At 43.3% G+C, this 16,791-nt stretch overlaps 1 protein-coding gene across 4 annotated transcripts in view; it reads right to left on the bottom strand.

Annotated features, from left to right (window-relative positions):
• The window catches only part of EPN2 (epsin 2), a 43,747-nt gene that overhangs the window by 13,294 nt on the left and 13,662 nt on the right, over positions 1-16,791 (bottom strand). For all 4 annotated transcript variants that reach the window (XM_059862096.1, XM_059862100.1, XM_059862098.1 and 1 more), the window contains 2 exons: positions 11,157-11,930; positions 662-774 (listed from right to left, as the gene is read on the bottom strand). In XM_059862096.1, coding sequence (XP_059718079.1) covers positions 662-774; positions 11,157-11,751 — 708 coding nt within the window. In that variant the 5' untranslated portion in view covers positions 11,752-11,930. The remainder of the gene's footprint in view (positions 1-661; positions 775-11,156; positions 11,931-16,791) is intronic.

Here is a 16,791-nt window from a genome sequence, read left to right as displayed (position 1 = left end):
AAGCCAAGCTGCCATAAATAAAATAATAAATGAAATAAGATAAAATAAAATAAGAGAAAGTAAGATAAAATAAAAAAGAAATAAAAGAAAAGACAAAAGAAAAAATAAAATAAAGATAAAATAAAAAAAAATCTTGAAAAATAAGATTGGAATGGAATGGAACAGAACGGAATGGAATGGAAAGGAAAGGAGTAAGATAAAGTAAGATAAAATAAAATAAATAAATAAAAATAAAAATAAAAAATAAGAGAAAGTAATATAAAATAAACTAAAGTAAAATAAAAATAAAACAAGATAAACCAAGATAAAATAAAATAATAAAGAAAATCTAAAATAAAAAATAAAATTAAAAAAGAAAACAAAATAACAAATAAAATATGATAAAATAGAAAATAAAATAAGATAAAAATAAGAATAAGAAAAGAATAAGATAAAAAAGAAAATATAAAATAAAATAAAAATAAAAATAATTAAAAATAAAAATCAAAATAAAAAATAAAAAAATAAAAAAAATTAAAAATTAAAAAATTAAAAAATTAAAAAATCAAAATAAAATAAAATAAAATAAAACAAAACAAAACAAAACCAAACCCAACCAAAGCAGGCTGCAGTGTGAACTCTCCAAGCACGGACACTTTGGAAAACCTCCACGGGCACCGACCTGCTCCGCCACCTCCCGGCTCATGGCCAGCGCCAGCTGCAGCTGCAGCTCCTCCTCGCCGCTGGTCTGGGGCCGCGCCTGCTCCAGCTCCGAGGACACCCGCGGGGATGTCGCTGTGGGGAGACAAAAGCCAAAAGCGAGAACGTTCAGCAAGGCAAACTGCAGGAGATGGGGCTCAGCATCCTGCAGGAGATGGGGCACAGCACCCTGCAGGAGATGGGGCTCAGCACCCTGCAGGAGATGGGCTCAGATCCACACAGCACCCTGCAGGGGATAGGGCTCAGATCCACACAGCACCCTGCAGGGGATGGGGCTCAGCACCCTGCAGGAGATGGGGCTCAGCACCCTGCAGGAGATGGGCTCAGATCCACACAGCACCCTGCAGGGGATGGGGCTCAGCACCCTGCAGGAGATGGGGCTCAGATCCAGCACAGCATCCTGCAGGGGATGGGCTCAGCACCCTGCAGGAGATGGGGCTCAGATCCACACAGCACCCTGCAGGAGATGGGGCTCAGATCCACACAGCACCCTGCAGGAGATGGGGCTCAGATCCACACAGCACCCTGCAGGAGATGGGGCTCAGATCCACACAGCACCCTGCAGGAGATGGGGCTCAGATCCACACAGCACCCTGCAGGAGATGGGGGAATAGACTCAGCACAGCACCCTGCAGGAGATGGGGCTCAGACTCAGCTCAGCACCCTGCAGGGGATGGGGCTCAGACTCAGCACAGCACCCTGCAGGAGATGGGGCTCAGATCCACACAGCACCCTGCAGGAGATGGGGCACAGCACCCTGCAGGAGATGGGGCTCAGACTCAGCTCAGCACCCTGCAGGGGATGGGGCTCAGACTCAGCTCAGCACCCTGCAGGGGATGGGGCAGGCTCGGCTCAACTCCTGCACCCCGTGTTTGGTGGCAGAGCTCCCCCAGGGTGAAGAGGTTGTGAAAAATGCTGATTTTATGATTGGCTTTTAGCAAATATTCAAATGAATATTATATGTGTTGTGTTAGAAAGTGATGCTGTATTAATTCTCTTAAGTAGTGTGTTAAGTATAGTTTTAGGTTGTAAAAATTGTTAAAATTGAAACTATGCTATGTAGGATAGTTTTTTAAAAGAAAGGACTCGCACCAGATAGCAGCCACAGGACACTTCAATCTTTCAGAGAAAAAGAATGTACTGCCCTCTTATCAGAAGAAATGAACTTCTTCCCACCTCGAAGGTGCTGTCAGGATTACAAGGAAGAAGCTGACACTGCCCAGACAGAATCCTGCATTTTAATGGAATTGATGCACCATGGATGAGGTGTATGAATATGCAACAGGCTGTTGTTTTAAGGGTTAATCCTCTGTTAATGTGGGGCCTTTTTTGGGCTTGTGCTGCCCAGAAAAGGTACCTGGACTGTCTGTAACTCTTTGGTTCTGTTGTCTCATATTGTCCTAATTCAAATTGTCCAAATTATTATTACTCTAATTCTATTACTATTTTTATAACCATTTTATTACTATTAAACTTATAAAATTTTAAAAACAAGTGATTGGTGTTTTTCACAAGGTGAGGCTTCTGCCAAGGCTGAGGGGATCATTTAGCTCTGCATGGCAGTTCAGCTGCTTTAAGGGGAAAATATCCCTGGAAAATCAAAGGTTTTTTATAGGGCTGTGGTATCAAGAACTACCCCCAGCTCATGCTGGAGTGTATCAGAGCTCCTGACTTAAAAATTCATTGTTGAAGGAAACATTTGTGAGTATTTCTTCCATCTTCCAGTGTCAGTAAGGATCTGCTGGGAGTGGGCCAATATCAGGGTAAAACTGGATACCACCCACTTTTCTGTAAAATAATACAGTCTTAATGGGAAGATAAAGAACTATTCTTAACTGCTGAGCAGGCTTGGGGATAAACACACCAGCTATTCAGACTCCAAAGTGACACAAATACAGCATCACTCTCTGCTAAAGAGGAGTCTGGTAAGTGGGCTGGGGGTGTTGGTTGGTTTCTGGGCTTGGCTGGGGTTTTTTGGGGGTATCTCCTCCTGTCCTCTTCAAGGAACAGTCAGCTTTGACAGCTAAAAGATGCAATTTCTCAACACACAAAGCAACTTTCAGTGATGGTTTCACTCCAGGAGCATGTGAAATTCCCATCCTACACCATCAGCAGGTTTAGCACTATACAGTAATTAAACAATTTTGTGCTCACCCTCTCTCAGACAATTCCTTAGCATCCAAATCATTCACACAGAAATTCTACCTCGCCTTGGCAAGGAAGTTTGTATTTAGTGGCTGGACTGATGATTAGTTTGGCAAAATATATATTGACATTTAATACATTTAACTGAATGTTTCTAACTAGTGTGTCAAGCCCCAAGAAATCGAGTTTCTTCCTACCAGGTCAGCTGGGCATGTGAAAATGACATTGCCAAATTTGGTTTGGAAACCACTTTTTCATCACTACTTTAATCCTCCAAACATTTCACAGTCTTGTCTCTCTCTCCTGAAGTTTCAGGCCAGAATGACATCACAAAACAAGTGGAACTTTCTCATCCAGCAGGCCAGAAGGAAGGGGACTCTCCATAAACAAGGAATGACCTTTCCTCCTTCCCACCACACCCGAGGTGCCCTCTCACCCCATCTGCTTCTAAAGACATAAACTAATTTATCACCCACAATGATTCTTCCACCTTGTGCTGATCCTGAAGCTCTCAAGCCAACCTTATTTCAATTAAGATGCTACTCATAGCTCAATTCTATTACTCTTTCACACTTTCTCATATAAAATAATTAAATTTAGCCTGGTTGATGAGTACTTACTGCTCCAACAGTCACTGCCAGGCTCTCCAATATATTACATTAAAAATATGATGATTAAAGCATGTGATAATTCCCAGCCACTCACCTAATACAGGTGATAAATTAGCACTAATTCTAATCATTCTAATCCAAAATGGATGGTTTTAAACCAGGATGGAGGTGGAAGCACTTCCCTTTGGAGCCCAGAGAATGTTTTCTATTTATCTTTGCCAGAAGAAGATGGAGCAGCTTATGGCTGTCAAATACCTCAGGCTTGCAAATACCAGAGAGAAAAAAACTATTTCAGATAAAGGGGCAAGAATTCATGGTATAAACTGGCCGTGAATGGATCTGAGATGCAGATGGAGAAGAGCAGTTTTGCAGCAGGATTAGAGAAGGAAAGAGTCCTGACTGGTTTAAAACCAGAGCCTGGGACACATGGGACACCAGCAGAGTCACCTGAGAACAGATGGCACCTGGACCAGGAGCAGGGAGGGACCTTCTGCTCTGCTGGGCTTTGAACTGTGGGGGGGAAATGGGATTTCCTGCATTTCCTGCATCCCAGCTTTTCCATCTCTGCTCACATCCCTGCACTCCACAACAACCAGGAGCCTGGTGGCAGAGTGACATTAAAATTAAAATGATGCAAAATGGGTTCGACTCCATTGCTCCTCCTCCCATTTTCACACAAAGGACTTGCTGACCTTGCTGCCCAGTGCATTCCTGCCTGGAAAAGCTGCTAAAAGCAGGGATTGCAACCCACTCCAAGCCCTTCCCTGGCTCTGCACTCCCAGGCAGGCATGGGAAGGGCTGGCTTGGCTTTGGCAGGGAGCTCCAGCAGCTCCCAGAGATGCCAAGAGCAGCAGCTCTGGGATCCCCAGGTGGATACCATGGGATCACATGCACACAGGTCATTCCTTCCCACTTCTAGGCTTTCCAGCAATTCATTCTACTTGCTTTCATTAACTCTAAAAGGTATTTCCAGCTCCTTTTTACTTAAAATAAAAGGGGAAAATGTCTATTTGAAGTTCTTCCTTGGGCCTCAAGAAAAAACCAAACTACAGGAATGTTGCTGTTTTCCATGTAAGCCTCTGCAGTGTTATAAAACCATCCACATTAAAGAGCTGCCAGCACTTTTCCTTTCTTTCTTTTTTGAAAAGGATTAAGGGAAATTCAAAACACCATTCCTGGGAGTAACCTGACAAGTTTTACCTCAGATTCCTGTCCAGATGGGCCTCATCCTGCTGAAAGGTCAGAATTACCAGGCTCCAGCAGAAAGGTGACAGCCTTAGGAGCAGGATGGTGGCACACAAAGCATCCCTCAGCCCCAGCACATGACAGATAACTCACATGTTTATGCAAGATGGGACCCAACAGATCAATTCTGACCTGCTGAGCCCTGCTTTGCTGGGAATTTGGGGATCCCAGTCCCTCCAGGAGCAAATGTGTGGGACCTGTTCCTGCAGGGAGCACAGGGCTGGCTGCTCAAGGAAATCATCTGGAGGCTCAGTTAATCACTAAAGCAGGATTCTGCTGCACCATCTGTGCCTGGCCAGGCTGGGACAGCTCCCAGACACATCTATTGATAATTTCCTACATTTTGGCTCTATTAAAAGGCCTCTGTAGCTGGTTATAGATCTGGCTGAGTTAAAGTGAAATACAGGACACTGAGAGCTGCATTAATAATAAAAATCAGACTGTATTTTCATTCAGGATCCTGTGCTTGGGCTTTGGGGCTGTTTTTGTCATTTCTGGGTTTTTTCTTTAATGTCAGGCTTCCTAATTTGCAGGTGGAATTCTGAAGACCAGAATTCAGCTCTCAGTCACACTGGCTCAGAATGAAAAGCTGCTTCCTCACACACTCAGTGAATCGACATCTAAACCCAAAAGTGACTTGAAAAACTGAAATAATATCAAGGTAAGGACTCAGAAACCAACAGCAATTCACTTGGGAAGCAGGCAGAGATCCCATCTGTCAGTCTGCCAGTGAACAATCACTCAAATAAAATGGGATAATTTTAAAAAGCCAAATGATGGAAAGGCAAGTACAAGCTGTTTAATCTAGAAGGAATTGTGTAATCCACCTTTCCCTTGGGAATGAAGGAATCTTTCAGGTACAAGAAGAGAGTTGATAACACTGATGAATGTGACAAGGTGGAGCTGCTCAGCCCTCCTGCAGGATTCTGACTGCACTGAGCAGACTGAGAGCTGCTGGAATAACACTCAATAAACCCTTCAGGTTTGTTTTCTTGGGAGCATTTTCCTCTCAGGTGATGCCAAACCCCGAGTGAATGGACACAGTTGGATAATTCAGTGTCACTACAAAGTCTGGATGCACCAGTGGCACCTCCCACCCTCACTCTCAGCACCAGAAAAATAAATGTATGGTGAGAGGATTTAATCAAGCTGTCAAATGACATCTGACAGGAGTCTGCCACATTCCTTCAACACCTCAAACTAGAGGAATTCTCCACGCTGTTCAGCCAGATTCACTGCTGGGTGATATTCCCTATATTCCCTGACTAAGATGGAAGGGCAGGGATGTGTTCCAACCTGCAGAGAGGCAGAACAGATTATTAAAGAAATAATTATTAAGTAAAAAGCAAACCCTTTAAAAACAGGAGTGCTCTGAACGGAACAGGCTGCCCAGAGATGTGGCTGCCACATCCCTGGAATGTTCAAGGCTGGAGCAACCTGGGATAGTGGAAAGTGTCCCATAGGAGGGGCTGGGACAATATGAGCTTTAAGGTCCCTTCCAACCCAAACCATTCTGGATTTCATAAATTTCCTATTGTGTCAAACCCAAACCAGCAATTCCTCTGCATTATTTTCTACTCCAAGCAAAAGGGGAGACAAAAGTGAAACAGATGAGTGAACACAAACTTGCTGAGGCTTCACAAAACTGGTTTGAAATAATGAGTCAACTTAACGTGAATAATCACTGCAAATATCAAACTCATTAATTCAGCTACAGCAAATTGCTCCCAGAATTTCTCTTGGCATTTCCCAAGATCCATACAAGCCCTTCCCAGTGCATCTTTCAGCATCTCCTCTCTCCAGCATGCCCTGAGCACAGCAAGCTGAACAGAGCCCACCTCGGGCAGTGCTGCTGAAATCAGGTCACACCCAGCTGTGTGTGTGTCACTGAAATCAGGGTTTGTGACACTGAAATCGGGGTCTGTGTCACTGAAATCAGGGTTTGTGACACTGAAAGGTTTGTGTCACTGAGATCAGGGTCTGTGTCACTGAAATCAGGGTTTGTGACACTGAAAGGTTTGTGTCACTGAAATTGGGGCTTGTGTCACTGAAATCGGGGTTTGTGTCACTGAAATCAGGGCTTGTGTCACTGAAATCAGGGCTTGTGACACTGAAAGGTTTGTGTCACTGAAATCGGGGTCTGTGTCACTGAGATCAGGGTCTGTGTCACTGAGATCAGGGTTTGTGTCACTGAAATCGGGGTCTGTGTCACTCAAATCGGGGTCTGTGCCACTGACATCGGGGCATCCATCCCTCCCATCCCATACCATGGACCCCATCCCATTATCCCATCCCATCCCATCTTCCCATCCCCTCCTGGAGCACAGGGAGAAAGGGAAGGATGTGGGCACAACCCAAAACAACACCTGCACATCCCAGCTTCAGCATAACAGGATTGGATCTCTTAAAAAGCGTGGCCTCAGTAAACTTGGTTTTAGAACACCACCAGCAGCATCCCAGCTCAGGCTTAAGAGGTCTAAATTAAGAACATCCTACTTTTCCCTGGGCAGCCATAAATCCAGAATCCTATTTAAGTGGTCACTGGCAGCTGGAGATGAAACAAGGCCAGGAACAAGAGGCTGAAGTTTTTGAAACTGGGTGACAAATAATTTAGACCCAGAGGCAGATTAGGAGTGTGGGACTAGTGCTCCAAAAGATTTTTAATATCTGCTTTATATCCCTTCCTCTCCCCAGTAAGTTTGGTTTCAGCACTACACAAGAATATTTCCTTAAGGTGAAATAAATCCTGACTGGATGCAACTCTACAGAATTGGTACATTTTCCAAAATAAATAAAAATTATGCATTTTGTCATGGAGTATTTAACAGCTCCTAATCTGAGCATTAATTGTCCCTGGTTTAAAGCTGGAAAATAAAACCAATTGCTCCCAGTATGTCAGAAATTGCTGACAAGATGGAGGTTGGGAGGAGCTTTATTTCTGCTTTTTGCTTTTGAGTATCTCTCACGACTTCCATTTTCAGGTTATGAGACTGGGTAGGAAAAAAACCCACAAATACTTTTACAATTCACTTGCCATAATGTGCTCTCTGGAATTATCCAAGCACAGAGATCTTCAGGGCCAGCAAAGTCATTAAGGCAAAGCTTTGGGGGAAAGGATTTTATTGAAAACCATCAAGTTGCACCATTTCATTTTGCACAGCTTCCAAAGGATTTTTAGAGATGAAATGAAAATATTCACAAGAAAACAGGGGAAAACACCCCAATTTGCCTGCAGCAGTGAGGGATGACTGGCCATCAGTCAAGAGATCCTTTTCCATCTTGAATTCCCTCTCACTACACAGGGTATCAATACTGCTTTTAGTTTGTCACAAAGGATCAATCTGGGACACAAAAACTCAGCAATTCTTTAAGAAAACCCCTTGTGGCTCAACATCCAGCAAAAATCCAACTGTTCCCATGCAAACCTGCACAGGCTGGACAGCTGGAGAAGAGGAGGAGCTTGAGCAGAGTTCAGTCAGTGCTGGCTGAGCAGAGCAGCTGATTCAATGTTCTCAACAAACTGACCCAAAAATCTTCACTGATTTACCCAAAACTGCACTTCCAGTCCCTGAAAGGAGAGGGCAGAGCTCCCTCACATCCACCCCAGCATCCCAGCATCCACTGGAAGTTACTGGGGAGCTGTCCTGCAGGAACTACCAAACTCTCAGCTCTTTCTTCTGCAAGAAAGAACTAAAAATGAGATTTTATAACCCAACAGAAATTCTTCAAGCAAGGGGAATGAATTCTGCAACCCCCATCCATGGTGTCTAGAAGGAGCAAGAGTAAAATGTGATGATAGCAAATCACTGAGGGAAGAAACATTTCCTGGGGAGGTGCTGCCAAAAGGGCTCTGCCACTCTCCCAAACTTTATTTCTGTTTGCCTGCTAAGCAGGGCTGGGCATTCAGCAAAGAGGGTGGCTGGACATTTGGAAGAGGCAAATCTCTTGCTGTAGATGGCAAATCTAAAAGTCTCTGATCTCTTCTTCAAAGGCTCAGAGGAATGAAAGAGAATTCTGCCAGAATATACAGAGCAGCAACAGCATCTTGGGGATGTTCTAAGGGGAGTATTTCCCAGGAGTGAAGCAGAACTTCATTCCTTTTACAGATATTTTTTTTCTGAATCCAGATTTTCAGCACAAAAGAAGGGTATTAATAATTTAAAAATATATAATTTAAATATATTGAATTTATTTTTTATTTATATTTAATATATGTGTTTCTTCAAATCTAAATATAATTATTTAAAAATAAAAGAACACAGGATGGATACAATCTCTTTCACTTTAAATAATGAAAAGCATCTTTTAAATCAAATTTAGCAGGCACAGGAATAACCCTACATTTATGTAAGAGATTAAATGTCTGGATTTTAATGAAACTCCTTCCTCGTTTCCTGGGATAAAGCTCTTCCCAGTTTCCCAGTATCAGAGGGACTTAGCACAGCTGTTCTGGAAGGTGCTGGTTTGCTTTGCTCCACTCAATTAAACCAGGCAAGAAACACATTTTAAACTCAAAACAGACAAGCTGAGAGCCACCTGCATTTCTGCTGATCCACAGTGCAAAAAGTCCAGGAGAGCTGCACCAGAGGAAGCACCGAGGGGGGAGGAGAAAAACCCCTGAGATTTCTAAAGCTTCTTAGGGGTTAAAAAAAAAAAAAAAAAGCTTAAGGAATCTTTACCTCCAAAGCAATCCTGCCACAGGACACACACAGGGAGGAGGGAGCAGGAAATCCACCCCTGGAGTGCAGAGGAACAGCCAAACTCCTTCTCCCATCCAAATTCCTCAAGCAGCCGAGGAACAATTGAGGACCACGCCCTGCATTGCTCTGCCCTGCTGGAGGAATCCTTGGGAGCCTCTGGGAGCATTTAGGATTCCAAACAATAGTTCCAGGCATTAATTAAAGCTGGGACTGGTGGAGCAATAATTCTGTGAAACCCAAGGTGTGCTCAGCAAAACTCACTTATTTCAGCCCAGCAGCCCAAGTTAAAATCAGTATTTCAAGCTATTTCTAAATTAAGAATTTTTGTTGTAGTCAACTACAATCTATGGATTTGAAAAGGAAAAATGTTGTTATTGCTGAGGTAACAATACACAAGGTTTTCTTTAAAAATTCACAGTGCTCAAGGAGAGTTATTATAGAAAAACTATATAAATATAGAAAAACTATTATTACAGAAAAATTAAGATGTTTGTTATCCTACTGCTAACAAAAAGCCAAGATCAAAAATTCTCATAGCTGGAAACCTCCACTCAGATTTTTTGTACCTTCATTCACATTTTTTGTACCCTCTATGTTAAAAATATTTCCTTTTGGAAATACTTTTTTCTGCTTGTCTTCAGAGCTTTAAACAGAGATTTTCTCCATCCTGGTTTGATTTTCCTGGTATCTCCTCCTGCAAATGTCAGCAGGGCTGACCCCACTCATGGATTTATGATTTAAGAAGCACTTTGGGACACAGGACATGACAAACTTCAGATTCTTCAAGCTGGTGCTCAATGGTTCCTGCACCCTGGCTCAGTCACAGCCCTCCACACTCTCTAAACATTCATTTAAAGAAAAGATTTCCCTTCAGAATTAGACCACAACCACTGACATTCCAGCCAAAGCAGCTTTCATCAGATCATTACTTACATTAAGGAGGATTTAGTGCCAGGTCAGGCCTCTTCCTGACATGACAGGGAGTCCCACCAAGCAGTGGTGGAAAGAATTTGCTCTTCCCACATCACTGTATTCATTTTTTAAGAATGAAGTATAGTATTTAGTATTTAGGACAGACACACACCAAACACTGAGAATTTAAATATTTAAATGCAGATTTAAAGCACTCCTCCTCCAAGAACTGCTGAGTAAGCAATAAAGGAAATTTAAACAGCAGCATTGCTGCCAAAGTACAATAGGAGCAGCATAAAGTAGCAGAATGATCCAGGAAATATTCTGTATTTTTTATTTATTCTTAATCCAAGGCCAGGTTGGACAGGGTTTGGAGCAATGTGGGATAGGGGAAGGCAGCCCTGAGCATGGCAGGGCGTGGAATGAGATCAGCTTGAAATTCCCTCCCAACCCAAACCACCCTATGATTCCATCCTGAACAAAAAGAACACATCTCAAACACTCCTTTTAAAACCAGAAACAAACAGAAAATCCCCTTCACACCCTCCCCATCACAGCAAACACTGGAACATGTTCCCAAGAGCAGCCTGGAACTGCTACCTTTGGAACTGACAGTAAACAAGGGCTTTTAAAATCGATTTCCATCATTACACACGTCCTCTCCAAAGCAAATATTTACCCAGGCATCTGCAGAGACATCAACAGCACGGAGCAGATCCAGAGAGATCCCAGATGCCCTGGCAGGCAGCATTTCACTCTCCCACAGGCACCAGTCCCTCCCAGCCCCAAGAGCAGCCCTCCAAAGACAAGGATTAACACCCTGGGATGTGTTTGCTGTACTTACAGCCATGGTAGGATGCTGGGGATCCTCCAGACTTCCCATACTCCTGCTCTGAGTAGCTGGTGGACAGGTTGGGCTGGCTGGAGCCTCGGCCAAAGGTGATCTGGTTGCTGCCCACCCCAGTGGCCACCTGAGCCATCCTTTCTTTGGTCTTCAGGGCTTGGGCCCTCTCTGTCTTGAGGCGCTCGTCGTCCTTCAGAAGGGACACCAGCTGCTTGGACTTCTCCCTCACGTTGATGCCCTGGTCCTTCCCATCTCGATCGATGTACTGAAAATCTTTCAACGTCTGGATAGCAAAAATATTCTCTTTACACTGCTGGGCCACCCTCTCAGAGCCAGTTTTAATCAGGTAATCTAAGAGAGTCAGGGCCTTGTAGACGTGTCGCCAGTTCTTGCCGTGGTCATTCAGTCGTTTCCAGATCATGCTCATAATTTCAGAGAAGGCCACAACATTGTAGGTCAGATCTGCTATTTCAGTCATCAAGGAACTGGAAGGACCCCAGGGGTCATTCGAGGTCGCTTCCCGAACTTTTATTTCGGCCTCTGAGTAATTGTTCACAATGTTCTTCATCTGCCGTCGGATAGACGAAGTCGTCATTTTTATTTCCCTTTTTCCCAAGACAGATTCCACAACACAAACAGCAAAGGGCTAAATTTGCTCTTCCAGGAACGTTTCTGAACAGCAAAGGCTCCGTAGCAGTGGCGTGCTTGTGACACGTTCCACTACAATCATTTCCTCTCCTCAAGAGAATGACACGAGAAAATGAAAATCATGACCTGAGCGAGGAAAGAAAACAAAGCAGGTTAGTTGGCTCTGATTGTTCTGCACAGCCAGCAAGCCACACACACCTGGGAGAAATTTTCCTAGATTAATTTTTTCCTCCTCAAATTTCTTCTGACTTTGAAAACAACTTGTTCTTCTCACAAGTCACATTAAACACTGAAGATTAAAAACCTGAAGTGCTGAGCAAAACAAAAGCAAGAAGACAATCATGCTGATAAAAAGGCAAAATCTGAAAAGTAAAAATGAAACAAACTCCAACCTGGAGACTTATTTTCCAATGTAAAGCCTACCTAGAATTTAAATTACAGAGCTGAGATGAAACCACAGGAGGAATTCCATGTTCAGCAGCCCCCCAGCAGTCGGAATCTGCATCCAGACAGAACAAGCAAACTTCCTAAAAACCAACCAAGCCATTTCTGGAACCCTGGGTAAGTTTAAAGCCCTCTCAGTCTCAGGACAGAGATCCTGTGGCCCAACACACTCCAACTCAAGGTGACCTTTCATGATAAGCAGATTAGAAGGAATTTTTTTTGTTCCCAAATGTATTTACTTTGTTCATTTGACAACAATCAGCAGATCCACACTTTCTGCTCTGTGCCTTTCACACAGCACCAAAGAATTTTTAATTCTATGAGAATGGAATTGTAAAGCCAAAAGGACTGGCAAGAAAAGGCAAGGACAAGCTGTGGAGCTGGAAAGCTGTGTCAGTTCTTTAGTTAAGGTCACTGTTTCAAGTAAACAGAGGCCTATTAAGCTTTGGAATAAATGACTTGAGCAAACTGGCAGATTGGTCATTCCACGAACACAGAGCAGCCCTGAGAGCACAAACACTGAGCAGGGACTCTGGAGCTGAGCTGGCCACGGTCACAGAGATGCCCATGCAGATGTCCTTTAATAATGTTCCTCCAAACACTCCCAAGAACCAACCTCATCCCTCCCAGAGACACTGGAGACAAGGAAAGCACAGATTTCAAACCTGACATTGTTATCATTCTTCAAATTACTCCAGAGCCATTTCCATGCACAGATTAAACTCCCATTTCTTGGGGCACACGCAGTTCTCCTCCCTGTGCATTTCACCTGCCACTTCATCCCTCAGCAGGTCTCAATCTTTCATCATTCCTTTCAATTCAAGATTACATTCAAATTTGACTAATTTGCTTCAATTTAGCCATCTTATTATTCCAGGCCAATCTGCTAAAGGGAATATTTGCAAGAGCACTGATCTCTGGCAGGACACTTGGCTGGGAAGAGCCCTTCCCTGTGAGAACCAACATCTACTCCTAACCCCATTTCCTGTCCTTTAACCCACTGCAAATCTATGAAAAACATTCTTGCCTTACGAAAGTTTTATTTCTTTCAAGGCCAGGGATGAGAGGCCTCCCTAAAATCTTTTTACAAGTACACTACAGGAGCAAGTGCTTCCTCACCTGTGTGCATCACCCCAGGCAAAGACAAGTTTCTTACTTAACAACTTCACAGGCTTTTGGAAAAATCATTTTAATACCTCACCTGTAAAAGTCCCTGAAGAATTAACCACCCTCACAACACAACTGCTTCCCTTTTCTCTCTCTTGCACCAAATCCAGCCACTTTTACACAGCAGCACAGGAAAAATACTCCAAGTCTCTTAAGTTTTGCAAGTAAGAACAACTCAACCCTGGATCACTTCTGGAGCTGATTAAATGCAACACAAAGCTGTCAGGGCCAAAAGAAAAAAACAGAGCAAAGAGCCTTCATTCCCTCACAATTACAGCCCACTAGGAAAGCAGGCACTTGGTTTTGGAGAAGCAACCAAAGGAAGAACTTCTTTGGAAGCTTTTCTAAGTCCGGAGGAGCACTTTGGAAAAACAATCCCAGAGCAAACACAGGAGGGAACACGCTGCAGCAATTTACACACTTCCAGGAAAATGAGTATTTCACTTGTTGTTCTGTAACAGACTCAACACCCATCAATCCATCAACGCTGAGGGATTCTTCACTTTCATATCTTCCAGTCCTGAGAACCAAGGCCTTTCATGAGAGAAATATTAAGGTTTGTTTTTTCCTTTTCTCGATGGACACATTTTCATCTTACTCTACTCATAGCCCATAAAAACCAACTAATTCTAAACCTCCCAATAAACACCCAGGGGATGACAGGATGGAAAGCTGATGGAGCTGCTGCTCCCCTCACCAGTGCAGCTGTACCAATGTTCAGGGTCCTGCCCTGGCAGTGGGACTGACCCTCACCCAAGAGCTCTGGTTTTGTCCCTGCTTTACTCACTCTGCTCCCTCACCACACAATCCTTCTCCTGGATTATTCCAAACCTTGCAGCATCACAACCTCTTTTATCATTAAACAGATCAAAAAAGCCAAACACTCCAACTGCATAAAAGAAGAAGAGTTTCTAACACATTCTAACAAACTCTTACACAGAGAGTTTAGATTTCTTTTTTTCCAGAGACCTCAGTGAATTAACTTCTCACAACAAACCACAAGGAAGCACAATGCACTTGCAACTTCAGCAAAAATGTGAGTTTGCATTTTTAACAGCAGAGTTGCAAAGAAAGCAGAAAGCGAGACCAGTTGATTAAAGCTGTTCCTGGTTAGCAGGAAAAAGGCTTGAGCAGATTTCTGTGAAAATTAAACAGTTCAGTCTTGGGGAGCCTTCCTCATTTTTGCTCTTGGTTCCTACAAGCCATTTTCTCTGATTTTGAAGTATCTGGTATCTCCAAATGGCAAAGCAAACAGATGTGCAGACAAGGTGAAGCTTACCTGTGTTACCAGGGCTAACCTGGAGGGAAGCACCCTGTGTCCCTCTCCCTAATTACACCAATAATGAATTCTCCTGGTGCTTTCCTACACACAACATGCAGACAGCAGCAATTCTTGCCTGAACTCCTCATCTCTCCCACAAGAGATGAAGCTCAGTGAATGAAATCTGCATGAGGAAACATCTTTAACTTGCTGAGACTAACACAGAACCAAGGCCAAGCCACAAAGTCCTTCATAAACTCAGTTCAAAGCAAACAGCCCCACAAATCCACCTATAGACAGGCTTTCAGCAGAATCCATTCACACCTCTGGAATGCAAAACTCCAACCAGGATTTGTCTGCACTGATAAAATGCCCTTTGTATCAGCCTGAAGGTAAATATCTGCACAGCCCAGCTAAGCATGCACCAGAAAGATATGAAAAGCTTTCAATATCAAGTGTGAAAATTAACATTAAACATCAGGAGTTCAGCAGACATTTGCATAAAATTTTAATTAACAGTATTACAGACAACATATATCCTCAGATTAGACATTTACTGTAAGTCACACGCATGAGAAGGGAGGTTTGGAAAATAGTTATTAATTCAGTCAGTCTGTGATCTGAATCTGCAGAACATCAGCTGCATAAAAATATCCCAGCCTTGCTGCTTCCCCTCTCAGGGGGGGATACACAGAGATCTGCTCTCCCTGCTCCCAGGCTGCCATGGCAGAGGCAGGTGATGCTCAGGGACCTGCATTCCAGGATAAATCAGGGAATGCCTGCCCATCTGCAAAGGATCAGGTTCAGAGGAGCTGCTGCCAGGTGCTGACTGAGGAATCTGACAGATACTGACAGCACACCTGCACACACAACCCCAATCCCAACAAGAAGTCAGCTCCTATTTATGGCAAAAAAAAAAGGATTCCCATTGCCTGACACTGAATTCACATCTTGCCTTTCCTGGGATAGCTTGTTCTGTGTCTAAATCCAAGCCCACCGAGTTTTAAGAAGTCTCATTTTCCATAAACAGCTCAGAAATCAGAAAAATCCCAAGCACAAACCTTCATATAAAAATCAGAAATATAATGCAGAAAAAAGCCATTTTTCTCATACTAAATCCACACTGCTAAACAGATTTTCCAACTTTACTAATTCTCTTTTTTTTTTTTTCTTTCTTCATAAATTATTCTCAGAGATCAACTGGCTGACAGAGGGTACCATCACCCTGCCTAGGACACAATATTCAACTGCAATCCCAAAACCAAACAGGAAAAGGGACAACTGTGCATCGTGGCCACTTGGAGGAGAGCACTGAGAGGAGAGAAGACACTTGGCACTACACAGAAAAGCCAACAAGCAGAACACTTATTAGCTCTCTCTTGCTATTCTACAGCAGAGAAAACAGCAATTCATGGGAATAAAACAGCAAAATGAAGAGCCTGAAATTCCCATCAATGCCCTTCCTCAACCTTCAAAATTATTTAGGAAACGAGTTACAAATACAGATTGGCAAAGGGTTTGGAGAACAGGGTTAACTCCAGATGAAAGGTTTCAGTTCCATTTTTCACAGCTTAAATGCTTGTCTTCAGTGTAATTTCTGAGGAGAGGAAATGGTTCAAAATTCAAAGTTTTGGAAGCCTTCCACTCCCTTTTACAAATGAGAGAACAAGGTCAGCTTTCAGAGACAGCAGGTGGCCAAATTATTTCTTTATTTAAAGAGTTAATGCTGAAAGATAATTCTCCTTCAAATTTATGCATATTCATGAGTGCCAAGGTTTGATTCTGCACTGGTTTTACAGTCCTGTCTCAGCCTCACTGAGGGAAAGGAGCTCCAGCTTGAGCAGACTTTTAGCTATAAAAGAGATTTACAGACACAAATCTGGTTCTGTTTTCTCCTTACCATCTTTTGTTACTCCTTGTCTCCTTAAATTCCCAGGATTTCAGCTCCATGGGGAGCTCATTTCTCACAGTGGATGGGAAGTGGGGGTGAGGAGCAAATCTCTAACCTGCCTCACACAGCAGCACCACCTGGCCACGTCCTTTTGGGACCTGCCAAGCCACAGCCGTGGGGCTTTGTCACCCCCAGCTCCCCTGGTCCTTGTGGGACTTTGTCAC

Source organism: Haemorhous mexicanus, chromosome 17 (genome assembly GCF_027477595.1).
Source record: "Haemorhous mexicanus isolate bHaeMex1 chromosome 17, bHaeMex1.pri, whole genome shotgun sequence".
Lineage (NCBI taxonomy): Eukaryota > Metazoa > Chordata > Aves > Passeriformes > Fringillidae > Haemorhous > Haemorhous mexicanus.
This window is presented reverse-complemented; position numbering and strand designations above follow the sequence as displayed.